The following is a 19,101-nucleotide window of genomic DNA, read 5'->3' as shown; positions in this document are numbered from 1 at the left end:
GCTCGTATCGGCAAGACAATCTCTGGGCGATACTATATCGTTTCAAAACCGGGCTGGGGAGCTAATTCTACAGTATGGCTCGCGAAAGACACTTAGAGTTCCTCTTGCCATGGGATATAGGGAGTACTAATTCAACGACTTTGGAAGGCAACAGACAGCATCCCAAATATCTATAACCTATATTTTATTCTGTCTACCCCCCCTTCCCAAAACACAAACAAGTTCCATACTAATCGCTCGCCGCTGCGCTCACGGTGATTATTATCTTCCAATCATGACCAGTTTCTTGTTTCTTGGCTGCCCTAACTCGACACCTTCACTTCAATGCTTTCAACACCTTCTTATCATTCTCACTTTTCACACCACAACCCCATCCCGTTGTCTTAATACCATTTTCTCACGCTCAGGCCAATTTTTGTCTCAGTTTATCAGACGTTACCCTCTGGTCTCACCATTTCAGTAGCAGTGTAATAGTAGCAGTGTAATAGTAGTAGTAGTAGTAGTAGTAGTAGTACTCATTAACTTGTTCTAGCTAGATCTCGGATACTTGCAGCCATGCAGGGTTGAGCCGTGAGCTCAACTCATGGCCATGAAACACTGCGATCAACGCAGGCGGTAAACCACGGCCATATTGCTGTGGGAAGAATGTAAACATAACAACTTAAAATGAATCATCAACTCACTTCTTTCTCTGTATAGTCCCGCCCCGGGAATCACTGAGGCATTCGGACATACCGTTGCATAAACCCGTATTCCGTACCCCCGATAACCCGGCATTGTATGTAACCTTGGTGGCAACTGCATGCAATATAATCTGCAAGATTGATACATTATAACAATAGCAATCGAGAGTCATGCCCGTAAATCAGTCCAGGCAACAAAATTATAGAGTTTAAGTCTCGGACAAGCTTTCTAGTTTGTAGGCTTGACCTCTTAGTTTCTCTCTTGTTTTTGATAGAGTAAGTATAACAGTGGACTATAATGTATGTTGTAACCGGTAAATCGGCAGTGAATCTCCCAATGTGATTGTTTTCTCTAATTTCTAATTCTGGATTCTTGGTTTCTGATTTCTCTAATTTAGTACACATCATTGTCCCCGCGCTCGTACGAGTGTCTTACAGTATATGGCAGATACTGTTGACTTCCATATATGCCGAATGATTGATAATGCTCGCTACTTTGACTGACCAATCAGAGTCTGACTATCCTGCCTATCTACGACGTACGACTTATGGCTGCCCGAGCATATGCATGAGCGGATACAACTATGATGATAGGACCGGGGACTACAGCTATGCAGCAGCATCCTTTGACAATGACCACCGCATACATGCGTTATGCGCTTTGTACTCCTTTTGTCTCTTTGAACTTCTTTCGCAACGACCTTCCCTTTTGCGCTTAGTTGACGGCCGCCAGATTGTGTATAAAAAGGCCGTACGATAGATAGATATCTAGCATCAGAGTTCTTCGTCTATTCGTTCTGAATAGTGCCTATGACATCCTTCCGAGCATAGTAGTTAACAGATACAATACGGTCACCTCAACTCGTTTCGTTCCCAGCCAGACAGAGGGCCGGCAGAGGCCAAGCTGGCTCCGGCCTTGTCTGCACCTCTAGACAGACCGTGGTATAATGAATGCACATACATACCAAGAACCAAAGTAGTATGGTGTAGCGTCGCACCTGATAGATATAAATACTGCATACTACCCAGTTGCAGGCAACCACTACTGCCCTTTCAACAATCGTTTGTTCACACAAATAATAACTTGTTAGCCAGTGAACTATTGCATCATATTATAAAACACATCCTTGCGCTTGTCCTTCTCTTCTCCGCTGCACAGGCAGCTCTGACCTCTAATCCCGGACTGCGCGGCTTGAGCAATCTCATTAGTTACTCGCCTTCTCGCGATGTTCCCGTGAAAAATACCTCGGTCCAGTATGAGCTGGTGAAAGGGCAGAAGGAGGATGCGGATAAGGGTGTTTATCTTGATCTCGGGGATGTTGAGAATCCACAGCCGATCCGCGGGAGTCACGGGGGCACGGACCCAGGGCTGAGTATGTCTACACTATCTCCGCCTCTCATGGGGGTGATATAATCGAGGGCGGAGAGTAGGAATGCTAACTAGACAGGAAATGACGTTTACCAACGCCTAAACAGTAACAAACTCGCACCCCCCAGCACCGACAAGGGGCAGACAATCAATGCACAATGGCCCATGGCACTCAGCCGCAACAGACTAGGTATTGAGAACTCCGGCTGGGCAAGGCAGGAAAATACAGTCGTGATGCCTGATGCTACCAGGATGGCTGGTGTAAATATGCGGCTTGAGCCTGGGGCGTATCGGAAGCTGCATTGGCATGTTGCGGGGGAGTGGTCGTTGGTGCTGAATGGGTCTTGTCAGGTCCAGGCTGTTAATGAGAAGGGGCAGACGTTTGTTGATGATGTTACGGAGGGAGATGTGTGGTTTTTTTCTAAGTAAGTATATGTTGGTTTGGCATGGTTGGTTATCGGGATGTGGTGCTGATGATGAAGGGGCGTTCCTCATTCAATTCAAGCCCTAGATGGGGGTGTTGAGTTTCTGCTTGTTTTTGATGACGGGTCGTTTTCTGAGGATAACACCTTCCTGGCTTCGCAGGTGTTTGCTCATCAGCTGGTATGTCCCCAATATCCTCTTAAAACGAACGCATACTGATAAGTGAAACCAACAGAAAGAAGTCCTCACCAAAGACCTAGGCATCCCCATCTCCTCCCTGGACAATATCCCCCAAGACAAATTATACATCTTCCCCGGCACCCCCGCCCCCTCAAGCATCTCCGAACAAAACGTAACCACCCTTGCCGGCCTCATCCCCCGCTCCCAAAGCTACACCTACCACTTCTCCCAACAACCCGCACACCGCGTCGCCGGTGGCTCCATTAAAATCATTGACCCCGCAACCTTCCCTATCGCCTCCAATTTCTCCGCCGCAATCGTGACTGTGAACCCCGGCGGCATGCGCGAGATCCACTGGCACCTGTCCAGCGACAAATGGATGTTCTTCATTCATGGCCAGGGCCGCGCGACGCTCTTCGAGGCGCCCTTGACAGCAACCACATTCAATTACATGGCCGATGACGTGGGTTACTTCCCACAGTCGAATAGCCACTATATCGAGAATACAGGGGACGAGGAGTTGGTGTTTTTGGAGGTGCTGCAGGCGGATGTTTTTACAGATATTGCATTGGGGCAGTGGATTGCGAGTACGCCGAGGCAGATTGTGAAGGAAAAGTTGGGGTTGAGTGATGAGACGTTGGGGATGTTGAAGATGGAGAAGCAGTATGTTGTTGCTGGGAGTGACTGAGAAAGGACGTAATTGTTGAGGTGAATGTATAGAAGCATTCAACATTGAATGCAATGCAAACAGAGCAAACTCGACCGTTTTCCACTTGTGGCGCCGGTGGCGGTGGCAGAATATCTTCCCGTCTTACTCTAGATCACCTACATCCATAACCATCGTCCCTTGTCCATCTAGTGCTCACTACTTCTAATATAACTCGCTATTTCCATCTTTGCTCTTTGTATATCAACCACTTTCTGTGTCCTGGATCATCTTTCACCTCACTGCCATACTGAACTCACCATCGCCACTCTCCCGCCATGGCTACGAGCCGTGAGGACGTATTTGGGGACGAAGTGGACGACATGATATCCAATTTCTTTAGTACGGAAAGTGACCTGAGCAGTGTGCCGTCATATTTTGACGACCGAGCTGCCCACGAGCGAGTTGCGTCGTATGTACCAAAGGGGCAAGATGACCAGACCCGGGACGTTCTCATGAGCTTTTTGGACTTTTTACCAGATGATGGCAAGCAAATGCTTGCTGAGTTTGTTGTCTTCTTGGATGATGAACGACTGCATTGTTTATATCAACATCTGCTCACTTCGATTCTGATGCCAAGTGAGTCCAATGTTGCATCTGAACTGTGTACTGATTCCTAATCTTGTTTTCTTATCTATAGTGAAAGCACGCTCTGCTATGCCGCAGATAACGCCATCACCGTTTGAAGATTTTCATGAAGCGTCAGAGATTACGGCTAGCTCCATGGGAGAGACGCCAACGAGGACTGTACAGAAATTGCTCAAAGTGATTTGTCTTCGTCGGGACGGTTTTCGATGTCTAGCAACGGGCCTACCTGAAGTGAATGCAGTGAAGGCCGGCTTGGTTTCAGTAGATCCTTCGCCATATCCATGTGATACTGAGTTGGCCCATATTATTCCCTTCTCGATTTGCCATTGGGAGGACAGAGACTAGGTCCGTCAGAATATTCTATTACAGCCCTATAAATATTGACTCACTGCAGGATTACAAAGTGTCTCAGATTTGGACCACTCTCAGAAAGTGCTTTCCGCGTATCGGCCTTGGTCCTCAGGACATTAACGACCAGTCAAATCTTATGACCTTAGAAGCGGGAATTCATCGGGCGTTTGGCCTCTTTCGTATCGCTTTTGAGGCAACTGTATGTTCTTTCAACATCTAACCCCAGGCGAGAAGTAAAGGAGACGAAAAGCACGCTAATGCCTGCAGAGAGTGAACCTAAACGAATACTTCATCTTGACATTTGAACCAGGCGTCATACAAGCCTACTTGCCCCGGCCGGATGTCTATGGAATTCGGAAAATCACGTTCCAGCAGCACTCAGATGCCGCCCTCCCGAGTCCTGAAGTACTTGAAGTTCATTGTGCGCTGGCAAAGATCCTCCATGCTTCAGGCATGTCAGAACGTATCGACAAAATTATCCAAGAAAGAGAGGAACTCAAATGCCTGGCGAACGACGGCAGTAGCGACGCGAAGACTTTACTCTTTGCGTTTTGAGCTTCTGACTCCTTGTTCCGTCCATTAATAGTGATCTGGAAAAACAGCTTCGATGGCAGTGCGCTTCCATTTGCGCTTCCGGATTTTTTTTTTTTTTTTTTTTGGCCTTAACATCGGTCATCCTTAACTTTGATCAGTCTTGCTGTGATCGCTTCTCTGACAAGGACCGATTATTGCATACCTGATTTAGAACTTATCTGGTTCAAGACCTGCGGGAACTCATCTGACATCCCTTCTCGTTCCGTTACCTTTTAAAGCTGAAACCCGGCCGCATGCATCTGTCCTGCCTGGTGCAACTCGACAAAAATGCATCTCTTATCGACACAATAATCACCAATTGGCATGCTATGTCTTATCTTTCCTTTGGCTACAGGCGTTCCCTTCTGCTTTTTGTTCCATCTTGTCCTTTTCGTTTCTCGTCTCTACCCTCAGCATGATGCATTGATACCCCGATAGTGTTCCAAATTTGACTCGCCCGCAACACATCAATTTGTGTTCAGTGTGTATATAGTAGAGTTATCTAAAAATCATTGAATGCATTTCAACATCAACGGCACTTTGTAGACGCGCCCCGGATATTACTTGGACACCAGTGGGGAGCCCTACGTTTTATGTCGGAATCAATGCCTGAGGTTTTCTTGCAAAAAGATGCCGTAGCAAAAATACATCACGTACACCATAAACAAGCCTCGTGCATTGGGTTGGGGATAATCCGAATGCCGTCTACCAGCATTTCATCAGCATAGGAATCTGGCTCAGTTGGGACTCGGGTATTGACGTCCCGAGCAAGGCAATGAAGGACTTCTGTCACTTCTATAAGAGAGTCGGTTCTATGAGTGGGTTTAATGCCAATGCCGAATTATGATCACCAGCAAGCGACTTGTGCTTCAGTGCTGGAAAAGAACAGCAAAGCCTCCTGCATGATGTGAGTGAACGAGACCATCAAGCATCCCAGTATTAGGGCTCGTGATGATGTGACTGCAGTGCCATTCAGTGATGATGAATCCGCATATCCGGTGTTCCCGTGAGCTGGGGGGGGGGCACCACCACTACGGGGTCTCTGTGCCTCCATGGTGGTTTATAGGTGCCAGGAGGCCCCTATCGGTCGATTGACGTGTGAAAAAGACGTGTTTTTCGTGGGTGCTGATTTTGATGTTCCAGGCGCGGTTTTAGTTCATCCGCTGATGGCTAATGCGATATAGAATTATACCGATCCGCGACTCTAGTGTTCTCGAAAAAATTCAATGTGCTAGTAAATAAACTATTTTCGAAGAGCTTACAGGAGAAATTTGACTGGGCTATTAAATCGGTTGATGAGTCGTGGGAATTCTAGCATTCTCCTTTCATTTTTGTATCGACAGTGCTTTAGATAGGCTAGAATAGCAGCTAGAGTTACATTATCGCGACAGTGAGATAGGTAATACGTATATAATCCATTGCTACAGTATTTACCTTATGTGGTACCTACTACCTCAAACGTTCGTCGGATCTCATCGGACAGTCGGACGCGACAACGCTCCGAAGATTTGCATGTCGGTCTACAAAACCTTTTTGAGGTGTCTCGCTACCAGAAAAGTTTTTTCTTCGATAGCTAATAGCTTTCGGAAACAATTCAAGTGTTTATCGAGTGACAAAATAACAACGCCCAATCAACTATAGCCTCTCAAAGTACCTCCATTGATCGTGTCCAGATAAACCTGCCAGCTTTAGGACAAATGCTACACTTATTGCCACCGGAGATATTGATGCTCATAGCTCATAATTTGGATCCTGACGCACTTTTCTGCGTGCTTCATATAATCCCGAGGTTAACAAACTTCTTAACTGCATGGCACATTTCTCGACAGAATGACAACGAAGAAACCATCCTCCATTTACTCGCAAAAAACGGACCTGCGAACTTGATGCAATTACTCCTGTGACAAAAATGGATTGATCCAAACCAACAAGACGAGAGAGGACATACACCACTTTCATGGGCCGCTAGAACTCAAAGAAGAAGTGAGGGCTGAAATGTCAGCTGTGCTGTTCTTGCTGGCCAAGCTGCCTGGTGCATCACTGCTGGAGTAAGAGGGAGGGCATGGATATTCCCAGAATGTGAAATTGGCCTGCGTTGGGACTGGCTCTTGAGCCTTCTCATCCACACATGTTGGTTCTGTCTTGGCAGCTCTCTTCCTTTTTGAAGTCAGTTTCCTGGGTTTCCAAATTCCATCAGCTGTCACGGGGCTCAGCTAGGATAACGGAACATCAACTCATGTGTTCTACCTAGGTAGCTATCGACGAGAATAATTGACACGAAGAAGGAAGAAAGGAGGTAACGCCGTAGTTATCAACAAAGCAAACAACTGCACCTCACGTGATACCCAGCCAACGTGACCAGGCCGTCACAACATAGCCATTTTCTGCCCGGCGCTCATGGCGCTTTCTTTTTACCTCTTCATCTCAGAAGAAACTTCTTTTGCCTATCATCTCGTCAGCGAACTGGGAAAGGCACGAATGCGGAAGATTAATGTGAATAAGACAATTGAAAGATGTAATATAAGAAGGGTAAATGAAAGGAGTAATGGCTGATGGGATCTTGCTTCCACATAATTGACTATCTTGAAGAGAGGGAAATACTTGTATTTATAGCTTTGTTGGAAACCTATCTTCATATTAATTTACAGTTGTCCTGGGTGTATGCTTCGCTTAGAGTTCGCCACTCAGGATTCAGCTAGTTTCCACCAGCTTTCTACTTGTGTATCATCTTGTATGGCAGATTGGACGACCTGGGCAATTTTGAGGGCTGTTCATCAGACATGGCCGTCGAACTATCCGCGCAATATAAAGGGGGAGAGTACCCTCATTAAAGCGGCGGCGTCCAGAAGAGTCGCTCTAGAAAAACAGGTACGTATAGGAACAGATATATAACGCTAAAAATCACAAACAACGGCGAAGGTGCACAGAAATCTGCCCAAAAAGAACTGGCGATATCCCAACATATTTCTCAGGTTGGACTGAAATCCGACCATCAGGGTCAGACACATGTTCGTACCGTAGAGGACTTCTTTCAGATCCAGGGCCCTTTTAGAAAGCGTATATGTCTAGTTTTCGAGCCTTTGAGAGAACCGCTTTGGCTGCTGGGAAGACATCTTGGGAGTGTCGGCTTACCTCCGAAGGTACTGAAAGCTTCCCTGAGGTTGTTGCTGAAGGGGTTGGATTTTCTTCATCCTGAGTGCCACATCATACACACAGGTGAGTCCTTATTGATTCCCATCTATTGCGCCAGAAGATTATCCCTAATACTCATTTGACAGACCTCAAATCCGATAACTTATTGCATTCGAAGACCCTACCACTCTTGAAAACTACGTCCGTTATCAGGAAGCTGACGCCCCTCGATATAAAATGTCTTCTGATCGTCCTATATTCACGTAACGGCCTGATTTTGGCCCTCTAAAGAAGGGGGCAGGGCAAGTCAAAACCAGTGATTTCAGTGCCGCTGTTTTTGGAAATGCGTCGATTCCGCACAGCTATGATATTCAGCCGCTGCAGTTTTGTGCGCCGGAGGTTCTTTTGGAGGCAGGTTGGTCTTATAGTGCTTATATTTGGAATCTGGGGTTTGTGGTAAGAAACCTCAGCATACGGCTTATACACAGATGCTAAGAGAACTATAGCTCTGGGATCTTCTGGCGGAGACCGCTATCTTTAACGGAAAATTTCGTGGAAGATGAGTACTCTCAAGCTGCTCACTTAGCGCAAATGATACAGCTTCTTGGTCCGCCTCCTTCGCGATTCTTGGAGAAAGCTGGTAAAGCCCTTTGCTCCATGTTCTTTTCCGACGAAGGTATGATATGTTTATGCTGGCATGATATCTCGGATGCTTAGAAAAGCCTATCTAGGAATCTTCAGACTTCCAGACTTGATCCCGTCAGAGGATTTCAACTGATCGAATCTTACCCCATCTTTACACGACGAAGACAAACAATTGTTCCTTGACTATGCGAAGAGGATGCTCCAATTGGATTCGGAGCATCGAGCTACGGCAAGAGAACTTTACAACGACCCCTGGCTAAGTTTCTAAGACTTCAGGACTGGCATCTGTCATAATCTTGCCCAATCTTGCGTACATGTGGTCTTGCAGCATTTCAAGGTGCATCTAGGAGTTAAATTAACTGTCACTTTGGAGCTCAACTGATTGCTTTGTACTAACAGGACGGAAATGCGCATACATCCTCTTCTAATTGTTCCCATAAGGTGCCTTCTCTCTGTCATTCCCATCATCCTAGCGTCCCCTCCATTGCTCTTCTCGGCCTTCCCCTCTCCGTTATTTTTGCTCTCCTCGCTAGGATGAGAAAATACCTGCGTCGTATCCATTCTGTGGACGAATGTGATTAGTTACACTGAGTTGTGTTTGTACGGGAACACTGTCAGCATTCGCCCTGGGTTCAATCCCTCGGACCTGCGCACATTCGTCATAAATGCTTCGTGATCTTTCCGTCTTGATCTCGTTGAATCAGGCCCCACGGCTGCCATGTTCCTCCTCTATCCTTGTACTTCGGGTAAAATTCGCTGGCCTTTTGTCCTCCGTGGTATTTCGGCTTGCTAAACCAGACTTGCTGGCTACCAAGTGGGTGTGTGCAGAAGTGCAACAGGTCAGTGGTGTGCGGTCATTACCAGGGAGAGGATTTCTATTGACTTCAAATGACGATGCGTTTCTGACCAGCCTGTCTCTATGATGAGGGTGGGTAGTCGGCAGCCCTGTGCTTTGTATAACATACCAAGCTGGCTGCTTGGAAAAGACCCTGTACGGATGCGCGACTGACTTGCCAAATTGGTTAAATGAATTAGTATATCAAGAATTGAGACTCGGAGATAGAAGAGCATAGCTCTACTTACTGGTACCCATGAGCACTTATTACATGCTCATTCTCTTTCTAATTCAGTGAAAAAGAAAGAGTACCAGCACCCATGACTGGTATAACATTTTCCCTGCCATTTGTCCTCGGTGTCCAATGAGATTGCGAGCTAGTTTCGCGATATTAGCAAGTATTGGCTTGACCAGGAACCAATGAACGATATCAGTATGTACTGTATTGTCGCCTTTAATCTCAAATTGCCCAAGTTCAGGGTAGTCGTCTTCTTTCTCGGTAAGCGTGTCTTCCACTCGTGGAGGGCTTTGGAACAACATGACCCAAGATGGTATCATGGCCATTGTACTAGTGGGTGTGGGTGCAGTATTCGCACGAAGGGCACAATTTGCTTTGCGAGCGCGAGGGCCTCGTCTTCCGGCTCTGGATCCGCCTCCTTAACTGTCCCGTTCTGCTGTTGGACCTTGCTATCCTCTGCCTCGCCGCTAGCCTTGGTTTCAGTGTCCCTTGTGGCGTCATGTTACTCCTTGGCCGTCATCTGTCACTTCCAATCAAGCTTCTTTGATTTCGCACCTCTCAGCTAAGTCTTCCTGGTACCTGTGACTGTGGTAACCAGAGTATGGTTTTGTGCTTGGGTAAGAGTTGGATAGGGGCCGGTGCTGGAGAGCTGGGATCAGAAGGATAGTGATGAAGGTTGATTGGCAATGACCGGGGAGGTTTATATAGGCAGTGACAGTGAAAGATGTCTGTCTTTCTTGGGAAGTGAAGTAAATCCAGTGAATTCAGTCGCTTTAATACTGATACCTTCTTTGTTACATGCTTTTATTATAGTTATGCGTTCATTTGCCTGCTATCTGAATTATGCACAAGATGGGTATCTAGATACAGTAACATGAAAACATTGCATGAAGATTGAACATGGCACATGTCCAAAACTTGCTCCCTTTCTAAATCGAAGAAAAGCAGACATAAACAAAAACTCATAGCTCCGGTTGCGCAATCCAGTCCCACCCTCCGTGTACCTGTGGATAACTGTCGAATATTAGGCATTTCTCATATAGAGCGTGTCTATAATTAAGTTTAAAGAAAAAAAGACATGGGTATATAAGGTCGTGACTGGCGTCAAGGGTCTAGAAAGGAGAAGTGTTTTAAAGGACTCATTGGGTAGCCGGGGGTGATTCGCCTTCCGAAGGTGACGACGGGTTCGACTGTTTCTCGCGGACCCATGGCAGAAGGTGTGGTAGGTTTTCTTGGACGGAGCGGAAGCGAGTCCGGGCGGTTGGCGCGGTGATGTCGTCGGTGAAGGGAACGCCTCCCTGGACCCGACCTTCGCGCCAAGCTTCCTTTTCGCGACGGAGGTCACTTTGGACCCATGGGATGGTGATGCAGGTCCAGACTGCCGCCCATACAAATGGTAGAGTCCATCCCAGCTATGCATCATTAGTACATGTGCGGCCCATAGGAGAGAATTAAAACTCACAGTGTAAGCAATCGGCCTGGGTGTAGTGAAGATGATTGCGGTGATGGCAGCTGCAAAGATGACGGAGCCACCACCCCAGAAGCAGTTCATTTCAAACAACATTCGCCGGAAATACGGGCTAGACAGGTATCGTGTTCGCAAGGCGTATCGGTATACTTGGCCACCACCTCCGTCGACGGCGACTACATCTTCGATAAGAACATATAAAGCGGTTGGCATCACGGAACCTTTCGGTGTGGAAGAAATGCGGAACGGAGCTTTGTAGCCACAGGCGCGAAGGACGTCAAGGGATAGGTGGACGCCACCGAAGTAGAACATGACGGTTGGTAGGACCATAGCAACGAGACGGACTATTCATTGAGATGAGCATGACGCCAAGCGGGCAGAAGTCCGAGAGCAAGCTTACCGTATGGTTCCTCAGGTACCGTCCCACTGCAGATCCGTTAGCCGTTGATCTGCACATTTATCCAAGTAATACTTACACTATGAGCTCGACCGCGAGGATCAACCAAACAATGGTGAAGTTAATCTGGAAGAAATCCAACTGCAATTGAGAATCCTAGTGTCAACCGTTGCGTCCTGTTTTGTCCATTTCGAAAGTTGTTGAGCGTACCCATGATGACCTGGCGTTCAGCGGCCGTGCGCGAGAATTTTTCCGGAACAAATTGTAGAGTCGATAAAAGTATTCGAACACGGAGACACCTCCTAACGACGCGGTGACAATGGAGAAGACTGGAAAAAAGCGCCGGAAGCGTTAGCGATAAGGACCGGCAAGTAAACAACGGCGACTTCAAAACATACCGACATTGTGCGACAGATCTGTAGCATACCACAGCGCCCAGTAAAGCGCCAGCGGTTGACCCAAAGTATCGATGATGAAGATCGTCCAGAAGATGATGATGGACTTCTTCCGGTCTCGCAGCGAGTATAGGAGCGGAGGAGGCTCGGAAGGGATCGAGGAGGCGGTTCCTTCTTCCATGAGTGTGGCGATAGACTGCTGTGGTTGTTTATTTGGGTGTAGTAGCGGCGGACGAGAGGATGGGAGAAGAGAGGAAAGGTCAAATGGCGAACTTCATGGCGTGAACAGGAACAAAAGGAAGACAGGAAAGAAAGTCCCCGAGAAGCAAGAATGAGCGCAATTGATATGTAGTTATGAAAGGAAGACGGAGTCCTTTGCCGGAAACTGACGGAGGCAAATGATCTTCCCCTTTTAGCGGCTCGGTTTCCCGATTGGGCCTAACACTGATGTAAAGCCAGTGATGTCATGTCTAGATCCGGTTGTTTTGGACACTCAATAGTTATATATATCTCGAGTATCGTTGGTCAATGCAGACCAGAATCAAGAGGGAACGTAATCGTCGTGGCATGGTTGTGGGCTGTACAATAAGCCGTGTGCATAACATCATGCATGTGATTATACACAGGCACAATACGAGGTTAATTCGACGAGACTCGAGTCATTGCAACGGACATTGTGCTTTATATAGCGGGAGGGCAACCACGGGAGGATGATGGTATGTACAATGGTCTAGTCGTCTGGTCAGCAGCAGATTCGCGAAGACACTCGGATCTTTTAGTATGAGAAATGCTGGTAATAAGCAGGTATTCACCATTGGCCAAGTGCATAAATCCTCTCCATCTAGATGTAGTATTTGTACCTTGCAATCAGATGAACGTTAACGGTTGATGAAAGCAGTGTGGGAGTGAACTAGCGTTGTGTAACTAGCTAAGATATCGAGATTATAAAAAGGACCATTTAGTATGCAATACAGACAGAGGCGGCCGGCTGGCTTGGGTGGCCGGCTCGCCTGTGGATTGTTAGTTAACTTGCATAATGCCTGAATCCACAGGCAAGAGTAAAGTCACGTGACTAGAAATTCCGGTCACTGAACCTCGTCGGTTCGAATCGCGCCTTTCGCCATCGCAGATTTTTCAATTTTCCACCATCGCTAGCATCGAGCATGATATAGACAGCAACACACCTACCCATCTCATTTGTTTATTTTGGTTATAGATGGCCATGGATAGAATATGGCCCCCAGTCTGCAAGAACTGATTGATTACTTATTGGCAGAGATTGCTCTTTGTGGTGACCAAGGTAGGTCTTTTGTTTTTTTTTTTTGGTCTGCTGCAAGCCTCCTGCAGGATGTAAATCCTTTTAGATCTGTCCAAATTTTGTGTATCCACCGGCCTCCAAAGGCGCTAGTTTTATGTTGTTTCGTCTTGCCTGTGCTATACATGAAAATATCAGAATTCACCATGGCTAACAAACACCAGGCGCCTCTCTACCTGATATTCTGAACTTCACCACCGCATTCTATGCCAAAGAAGCGCAGGATGCATCTCACAAGACACATACTGTCGACCGTCGCTTCCAGGCCAAAGTCTGGTCCTGGCTGACGAGGCATCCAGAGGTCTCCGTGGGCAAGAACCGCGAGGGAAACCACCTCACCTTTGATGATGCAGAACGTCTCACCCAAAATGCAGATGCGGATGGAACAAAGGATGATGTGCCTCGGGTCTTCGTTACGGAGGAGCGAACCTGGCTTGCAGTTGCCGGTCATGAACCGGACGAGACCAAGATCTTACCTACGGAGTTCGCCCTTCTATCTATCATTGCGTCCAGCAACTCCAGTGGCGTTGTTCAGACAGAATTGGTGAGACTCAGTGGCCAGGATAAACGGTCAGTACCGAAGCGGACAGATAGGTTGCAGACCAAAGGATACATTCAGAAACGGCCCTTCCAGTTCAAGTCTATACGGACAAGTTTGTGTATTTTGCCGAAATTCTCAAAAACAGAGTACATGGCCGAAGCACCGACAAATCGGGGAGCTGAAGCAACGGATCGCGTTATCGACTTCGATGTCTTCACTGATAAACTTTTCGAAATTCTCAAGCAACACGGAATTATTGCTCGCGAGGATCTCAAAAGGATTCTGGGTTTCTCTGACCGGTGGCGCTGGAAGGTGCTTTCCCGTGCACTGCGCAAGTTTGAACGCATTGGCGTCTTGAAACGGGTCAAGGCGATGTCACAATACAAAGACACGATGAACAATTCATATCCATGCGTCAAGCTTCTACGAGAACCCTCAGAAAAAGACCTTGAACTGTTCCACCTTTTTAGCCGGAACCTTATGGGACAAAAAGAGGAGGATGTGGACGAGCCAGACGATGATCTGGAAGAGGAAACAGGAAGGAATTCAACCAGCGAAGGTACGCTTGGCATGATCAAACGCGAGGACAATGTTGAGGAATCTGGCCGGGTCCTGCCCATCTGGACGCCGGATCGCAATCTACACCATATGATCTTCAACGTTATTGACGCAGCAGGGGCAAATGGCATCAACAATTATGTAGGCCCGGCTTTCATCTCGTTTTTTTTTTTTTTTTTTTTTTTTTTTTCTTTTTTAAAAAAAAAAACTAATAGGCGATAGGGCATTGTCCGAATTTGTTTCGGGGGCTTCTTCCGTAGACCCCTAGAGAACGCATTGGGCCGTCTTGTTGAATGTTGGCAGCTTTCGCAACCTGCACACCTGCGCCATTTGGCTATCGTCAGAGACACGGTTCTTCACCGGACCCAAGCCATGTACCTCTACTACTCCGCCACGACCTACAGAAACCTTGTCGAGGCAGGAGACGCAGTGTGGGAGGCTGTTGAATACTCCTCCAAGAATACGAATGGGCGTATACCGCCCATAGATGTGGTTCCTCGGCTGGATGAATACGGGTTCCCTTTGAAGGGTCCTTCAAAGGAACTACTCAAAAAAGGCAACGCTAGCCTCCTGGAATGCATGGCTGTTGGCAAACCGGAGGATTATAATCGTTCATTTAGCGATCCTGTTGCTGTGCAATTGGAAGACGGCAGCTATGCATTTCAAATTGGAACCCAGAAACGACCGGCGAACGTGCCTCCAGAGGGAGATAGCCGGCCTAGTGCTCCTCGTGGACGTCCCAAAAAGGAACCAAAGCAAGAGATCCAGGAGGACGTTAATATGGATACAGTCAGAGCTGATAACGAAAATGCAGAGGTGGAGGTCGTCCAGCCCAAACGTCCAAAGAGACCAAGAACCAAAACAGACCGTTTCAAGGGCATGTCCGAGAAAGAAAAGCTCGAGGCTTTGGGTATGGACGAGACGTGGACCGAGTATAACATTCTCCTCATGGAGCGCCCAAACCCTGGGGTGTATGCCACACCACGCGGTCGACGGAGGCCGGTTGGTAAAGCTCGAGGACGCCCAAGAACTAGTCAACTTGTCGTTTTTAAGTCGTCAAAGCTGATGTCGTTTCCCTGGTTTGTGGAAGAGGCTGAGGCTGAGGCTGTGGCCGTGGCCGTGGAAGAAAACGGGGAGAATGCAGTCCCCGAGACTCCTTCTACAGAGACCCCTATTGCTACTCCTGTTATCAATGAACCTGCAATTGAGGACTCTGCCACTCCTACTGCTGCTTCGAGAGGAGTCAAGAGAACCTTCCAGGAAGGCCAGCCTGTGGATGGAGAGCCATCCCCTGTAACTGCAACACGGAGAGGACGGCCACCAAAGCAAAGACGCAAGAACCACGTGGAAGATACGGGCATGCAAGATGCCCCGGTTTCTACGCCGGAGAACCAACCTGCCCCTAACAATCATGATATCGATACAGCTGAACATCCAACCAAACGCAAACGCTTACCATCCTCTGCCGAACCTGAACGAGGTGCCATGGAAGTGCAAGAACCGAGCCGATCCGCTGAAAACGAGACCAGTAGAAGACAGCCAAAGAGACCACGACATGACAACGAACCTGTTTCACAAAATGGAACCGTATCTGCTGCTCCGATACCAGAAACGCCTCAACCCTCAAGTCAATTAGAACCACCGTCTGGTGGCGAGAAAGGCCCTGAAGAGCGCCAGGCTCTGGCAAATGAAGCACAACTAGAAGGCGCTATGGTCGCTGACCATGATGAGCCTTCGATTGTTGATCAACCACATGATGCTGCTGATACCACTGCAGAGCCCGCTCGCAAAAAGCGAAACAAAAAAGGCCGCACGGATACAGGCGGCTCAGTGGCAGTCCTGCGAAAGAAAATCCTCACAGAAATCGTCGACAAGGCTGGAGGGGCCTATCCAATGGGCAGCGAACTGTGGTATCCATTTGCAACCGCATGGATGAAGACAAAGTACAGAGAAAAGCCCGATATGCGCACTCTCCGGACCTCAGTCAAGCATTTGGTTGATGCGGGCAAGCTTCGCCAACTAACCTTCAGTGGCCGTGATGATAAGGGCGTGATGATCACGAAGAGTATCATCACAAAGCCTGAACTCCCGCCAGGTCACCGCACGGTCAGGGACATGCAGCAGAAAATGCTTTCAGCAGGAACGCGGTTTTACTTCCCCCCAAATAGCGAGATTCACCCGGATATAATCAAGGGTAGCAATGGGTTGATCAAACGCGAACATAGACCAATCACCCAGATCCCGGTTGAGACTGGTTTAACGGTACAACTGCAGCAAAAGCCAAGTTACGTCTTGGCGAGGGAAAGAAAGATCCAAAGACAGTTCTGGGAAATGTTCGAGAACGAATTTGTTGAAACCAACGAGCCTAGGGCCGGCCGGTTGATGACAATTCGCCGTCCCGGACATGGTCCAAACAACATGACTTCGATCGCTAGACCCGGCAGCATGGTCATCGGTGAAGGTATTTTGAGGAAAGCCGGTGAAATCAAGAGACTTCGGACTGCTGTCTCGTGCTTGCCGCCTTATGCTATATTCATGAACGCCACGCAGACATTCCACGCAGCCAGTGGAACATTCGGGACTGATTCTGGCATTGCAGCTCGCCGGCCGGCGCTGCGAAAGAAGCCACCTCTCCCGCATATTCATTATACTATGTTCATGAATCCAAAACAGGTGTTCAATGCAGCCACGGGGACATTCGGGACACACGCAGCTGCTGCACCTCGTCGCGGGAGACGGATGTATGACCCACCGGACACACTCGATGCACTACTTACCCAAAGAGAACCGCATGTCATGGAGACGGCAGAAACCACAGACCCGACCGACCAATTCTTCAAAGAAAACGACGACCTTCTCAGATGGGAGCTCGAGAACGAGGACCTCTTCAATGAGAAGCGTGATCGTCTTGAGTACATCAACCAAACCGTCCCGGGCTCCTTCGATAATAAACCGATCAGGCGCAACATCCGATTCGATGCCGACCGACGAGCAGAACGGACGGTTCCACGCGAGAGCGAGCCCATGACTACAAGACAAGCAACGAGACAGGTTACAAAACCGCCTACGAAACCGCCTACAAGACAGCCTACAAGACAGGCGACTCGAGCCCCGCCGGAGCGTCGTCTGGAGAAACTGAACGACCTATCGACACCGGGCTCCCACAAGGCGTCTCCCAAGCAGCCCATCCGCCGCAACCGTATAGTGCACACACTTCCCCAAGACTTCGTACAGAGGATGATCGCGTCGATCGTAGCCGTCCGGGTGCTGGCAGGTGGTCTGGAAGCGAAGAACGTCGACTGGCCGCTCGTAGCAAAATGTTTCCCGAAACACGAGGGACAGTTCATACACGAGCGCGGAAAGTCTATTCTCAGCAGAAACAGATTGCAAGTCGCCAAAATGCAGAGCGACTTCCAGGAGCGCTTCATCGAGGCGTACGCCAACGATAAAGTCCCGCAAATCGACTACGAGAACTTGGACGGGTATGACTGGGTGGGGGTAGTAGACTGGGCACAGGCACAGCTGGATATCCCATCAACAGAGAAACTGCCTAACCTCCCCGCAACCAAGGCCCAATTCGACGGCGTCTTCGAACTCCGCGAGGAACCATCCCCGTCCCTCGATGAAGTCTACCACGGCACCAACTCGGTAACCCTGAACCGCAAACGTACCCTCATCGCCGGAGTCCCCTTCGCCGAACCTCTGCGCCCTAAACACAAACACAAATACCCCACAACCCCGAGCCAGCGCAAAGCAAACCTCGACCGTCTCGAAGTCGCCAAAACATGGATCCGCGCCAACATCGTCACTCCGCAGGAATCCTACAACGCTACTCAAGCTCGCAAGTCCCTCGAACGGTTCGGCGAACCGCTCATCCAGAACGCCATCCAGGCACTCATGACTGAGCGAGTGATCATGATGGGTAACGGCGGACGCGTCACGCCAGGCCGGAACTACGACATCACAGAGGTGTTTGTTACGACGTTGCGACGGCGGGCTATTGAAAGTAGTCAGTTGCGGAGGGCTGCGGAGTTCAAGTCGACTGTTCTTGATCCGGCGCTGCGTGAACAGGGGAGCTTGGAGGTAGACTATACCGCCGACGACGGCGATATACTAGCCCTGATCAACCTCGCCGCGCACCGCAAAATCATCCTCAAACCGCGCAACCCACCACGCGAGAAATTCGGCCTCACAGACGGCGGCTACCTAACCCGCTTAATCGACAAGCAAAAAATGCGCTTCAGTATACAAATCACCCCCGTCAAAGAAAACTATCCCTTCGGAAACCCCATAGAATCCCAACTCTCCTCGACATTCCCACCAACCCTCCCCATATCCCCCTCTGACAAAATCCCCAAAATACCCGTCTGGCTCGACATCCACGGTAACTTCTTCAAGTTACTCTGGGATCTCGTTGCGGGTGCTGTGGTTGGTTGTGTTGCGACGAGGCCGGGGATTAGCGCGGCGGGTGTGGCGAGTATGATGAGGCCGACTGTCGGGGCGTGGGAGGTGCAGGTCATGCTGGAGTGGTTGGAGGGGGTTGGTATTGTGGCGCGGCCGGGTAGGGGTGGTGGTGGTGGTGGTGGTGGTGTATATCGGGGTGAGAGGCATGAGCAGCCTGGGTGGGTTGTTGGGGAGTGGTGGTGGATGGTGACGGAGAGTTAGGGGTTTGTATTATATTCGTTGAAATACTATCTTCATTGT

General features: G+C 48.7%; 5 protein-coding genes across 5 annotated transcripts; 4 read left to right on the top strand and 1 right to left on the bottom strand.

Annotated features, from left to right (window-relative positions):
- The first annotated feature begins 1,129 nt into the window (after positions 1-1,129).
- Positions 1,130-1,622, top strand: ASPGLDRAFT_712100 (uncharacterized protein). Its single transcript, XM_022549543.1, has one exon. It carries the CDS (start codon positions 1,168-1,170, stop codon positions 1,441-1,443), a length of 276 nt encoding a protein of 91 aa, XP_022405165.1. The 5' UTR covers positions 1,130-1,167; the 3' UTR covers positions 1,444-1,622.
- Positions 1,623-1,791: 169 nt separating this feature from the next.
- Positions 1,792-3,343, top strand: ASPGLDRAFT_117436 (uncharacterized protein; the record flags this gene model as incomplete). Its single annotated transcript, XM_022539867.1, has 4 exons — positions 1,792-2,056; positions 2,132-2,477; positions 2,535-2,655; positions 2,711-3,343. Coding segments are annotated over 4 exons (1,365 nt in total), but the record flags the coding sequence as incomplete, so codon positions are not given.
- Positions 3,344-3,639: 296 nt separating this feature from the next.
- Positions 3,640-4,855, top strand: ASPGLDRAFT_22012 (HNH endonuclease signature motif containing protein; the record flags this gene model as incomplete). The annotated part of the gene is made up of 4 exons (XM_022543148.1): positions 3,640-3,940; positions 4,002-4,126; positions 4,344-4,499; positions 4,568-4,855. The coding sequence occupies 4 exons, from the start codon at positions 3,640-3,642 to the stop codon at positions 4,853-4,855; spliced, it is 870 nt and encodes a 289-aa protein (XP_022405163.1).
- A 6,007-nt stretch (positions 4,856-10,862) lies between these two features.
- On the bottom strand, positions 10,863-12,164 carry ASPGLDRAFT_63359 (uncharacterized protein; the record flags this gene model as incomplete). The annotated part of the gene is made up of 6 exons (XM_022548648.1): positions 10,863-11,135; positions 11,186-11,535; positions 11,592-11,617; positions 11,668-11,729; positions 11,799-11,917; positions 11,987-12,164. 6 exons carry the CDS (start codon positions 12,162-12,164, stop codon positions 10,863-10,865), a joined length of 1,008 nt encoding a protein of 335 aa, XP_022405162.1.
- Positions 12,165-13,216: 1,052 nt separating this feature from the next.
- ASPGLDRAFT_22010 (putative TFIIIC transcription initiation factor complex subunits Tfc3) lies at positions 13,217-19,062 on the top strand (the record flags this gene model as incomplete). The annotated part of the gene is made up of 3 exons (XM_022543147.1): positions 13,217-13,283; positions 13,463-14,538; positions 14,620-19,062. 3 exons carry the CDS (start codon positions 13,217-13,219, stop codon positions 19,060-19,062), a joined length of 5,586 nt encoding a protein of 1,861 aa, XP_022405161.1.
- Positions 19,063-19,101: the final 39 nt, after the last annotated feature.

Source organism: Aspergillus glaucus (assembly GCF_001890805.1).
Source record: "Aspergillus glaucus CBS 516.65 unplaced genomic scaffold ASPGLscaffold_2, whole genome shotgun sequence".
Taxonomy (NCBI): Eukaryota; Fungi; Ascomycota; class Eurotiomycetes; order Eurotiales; family Aspergillaceae; genus Aspergillus; species Aspergillus glaucus.
This window is presented reverse-complemented; position numbering and strand designations above follow the sequence as displayed.

What these genes read in the sequence shown, in the direction of transcription:
- ASPGLDRAFT_712100 (XM_022549543.1), top strand. Translation starts at nt 1,168, where the DNA reads ATGCTCGCTACTTTGACTGACCAATCAGAGTCTGACTATCCTGCCTAT.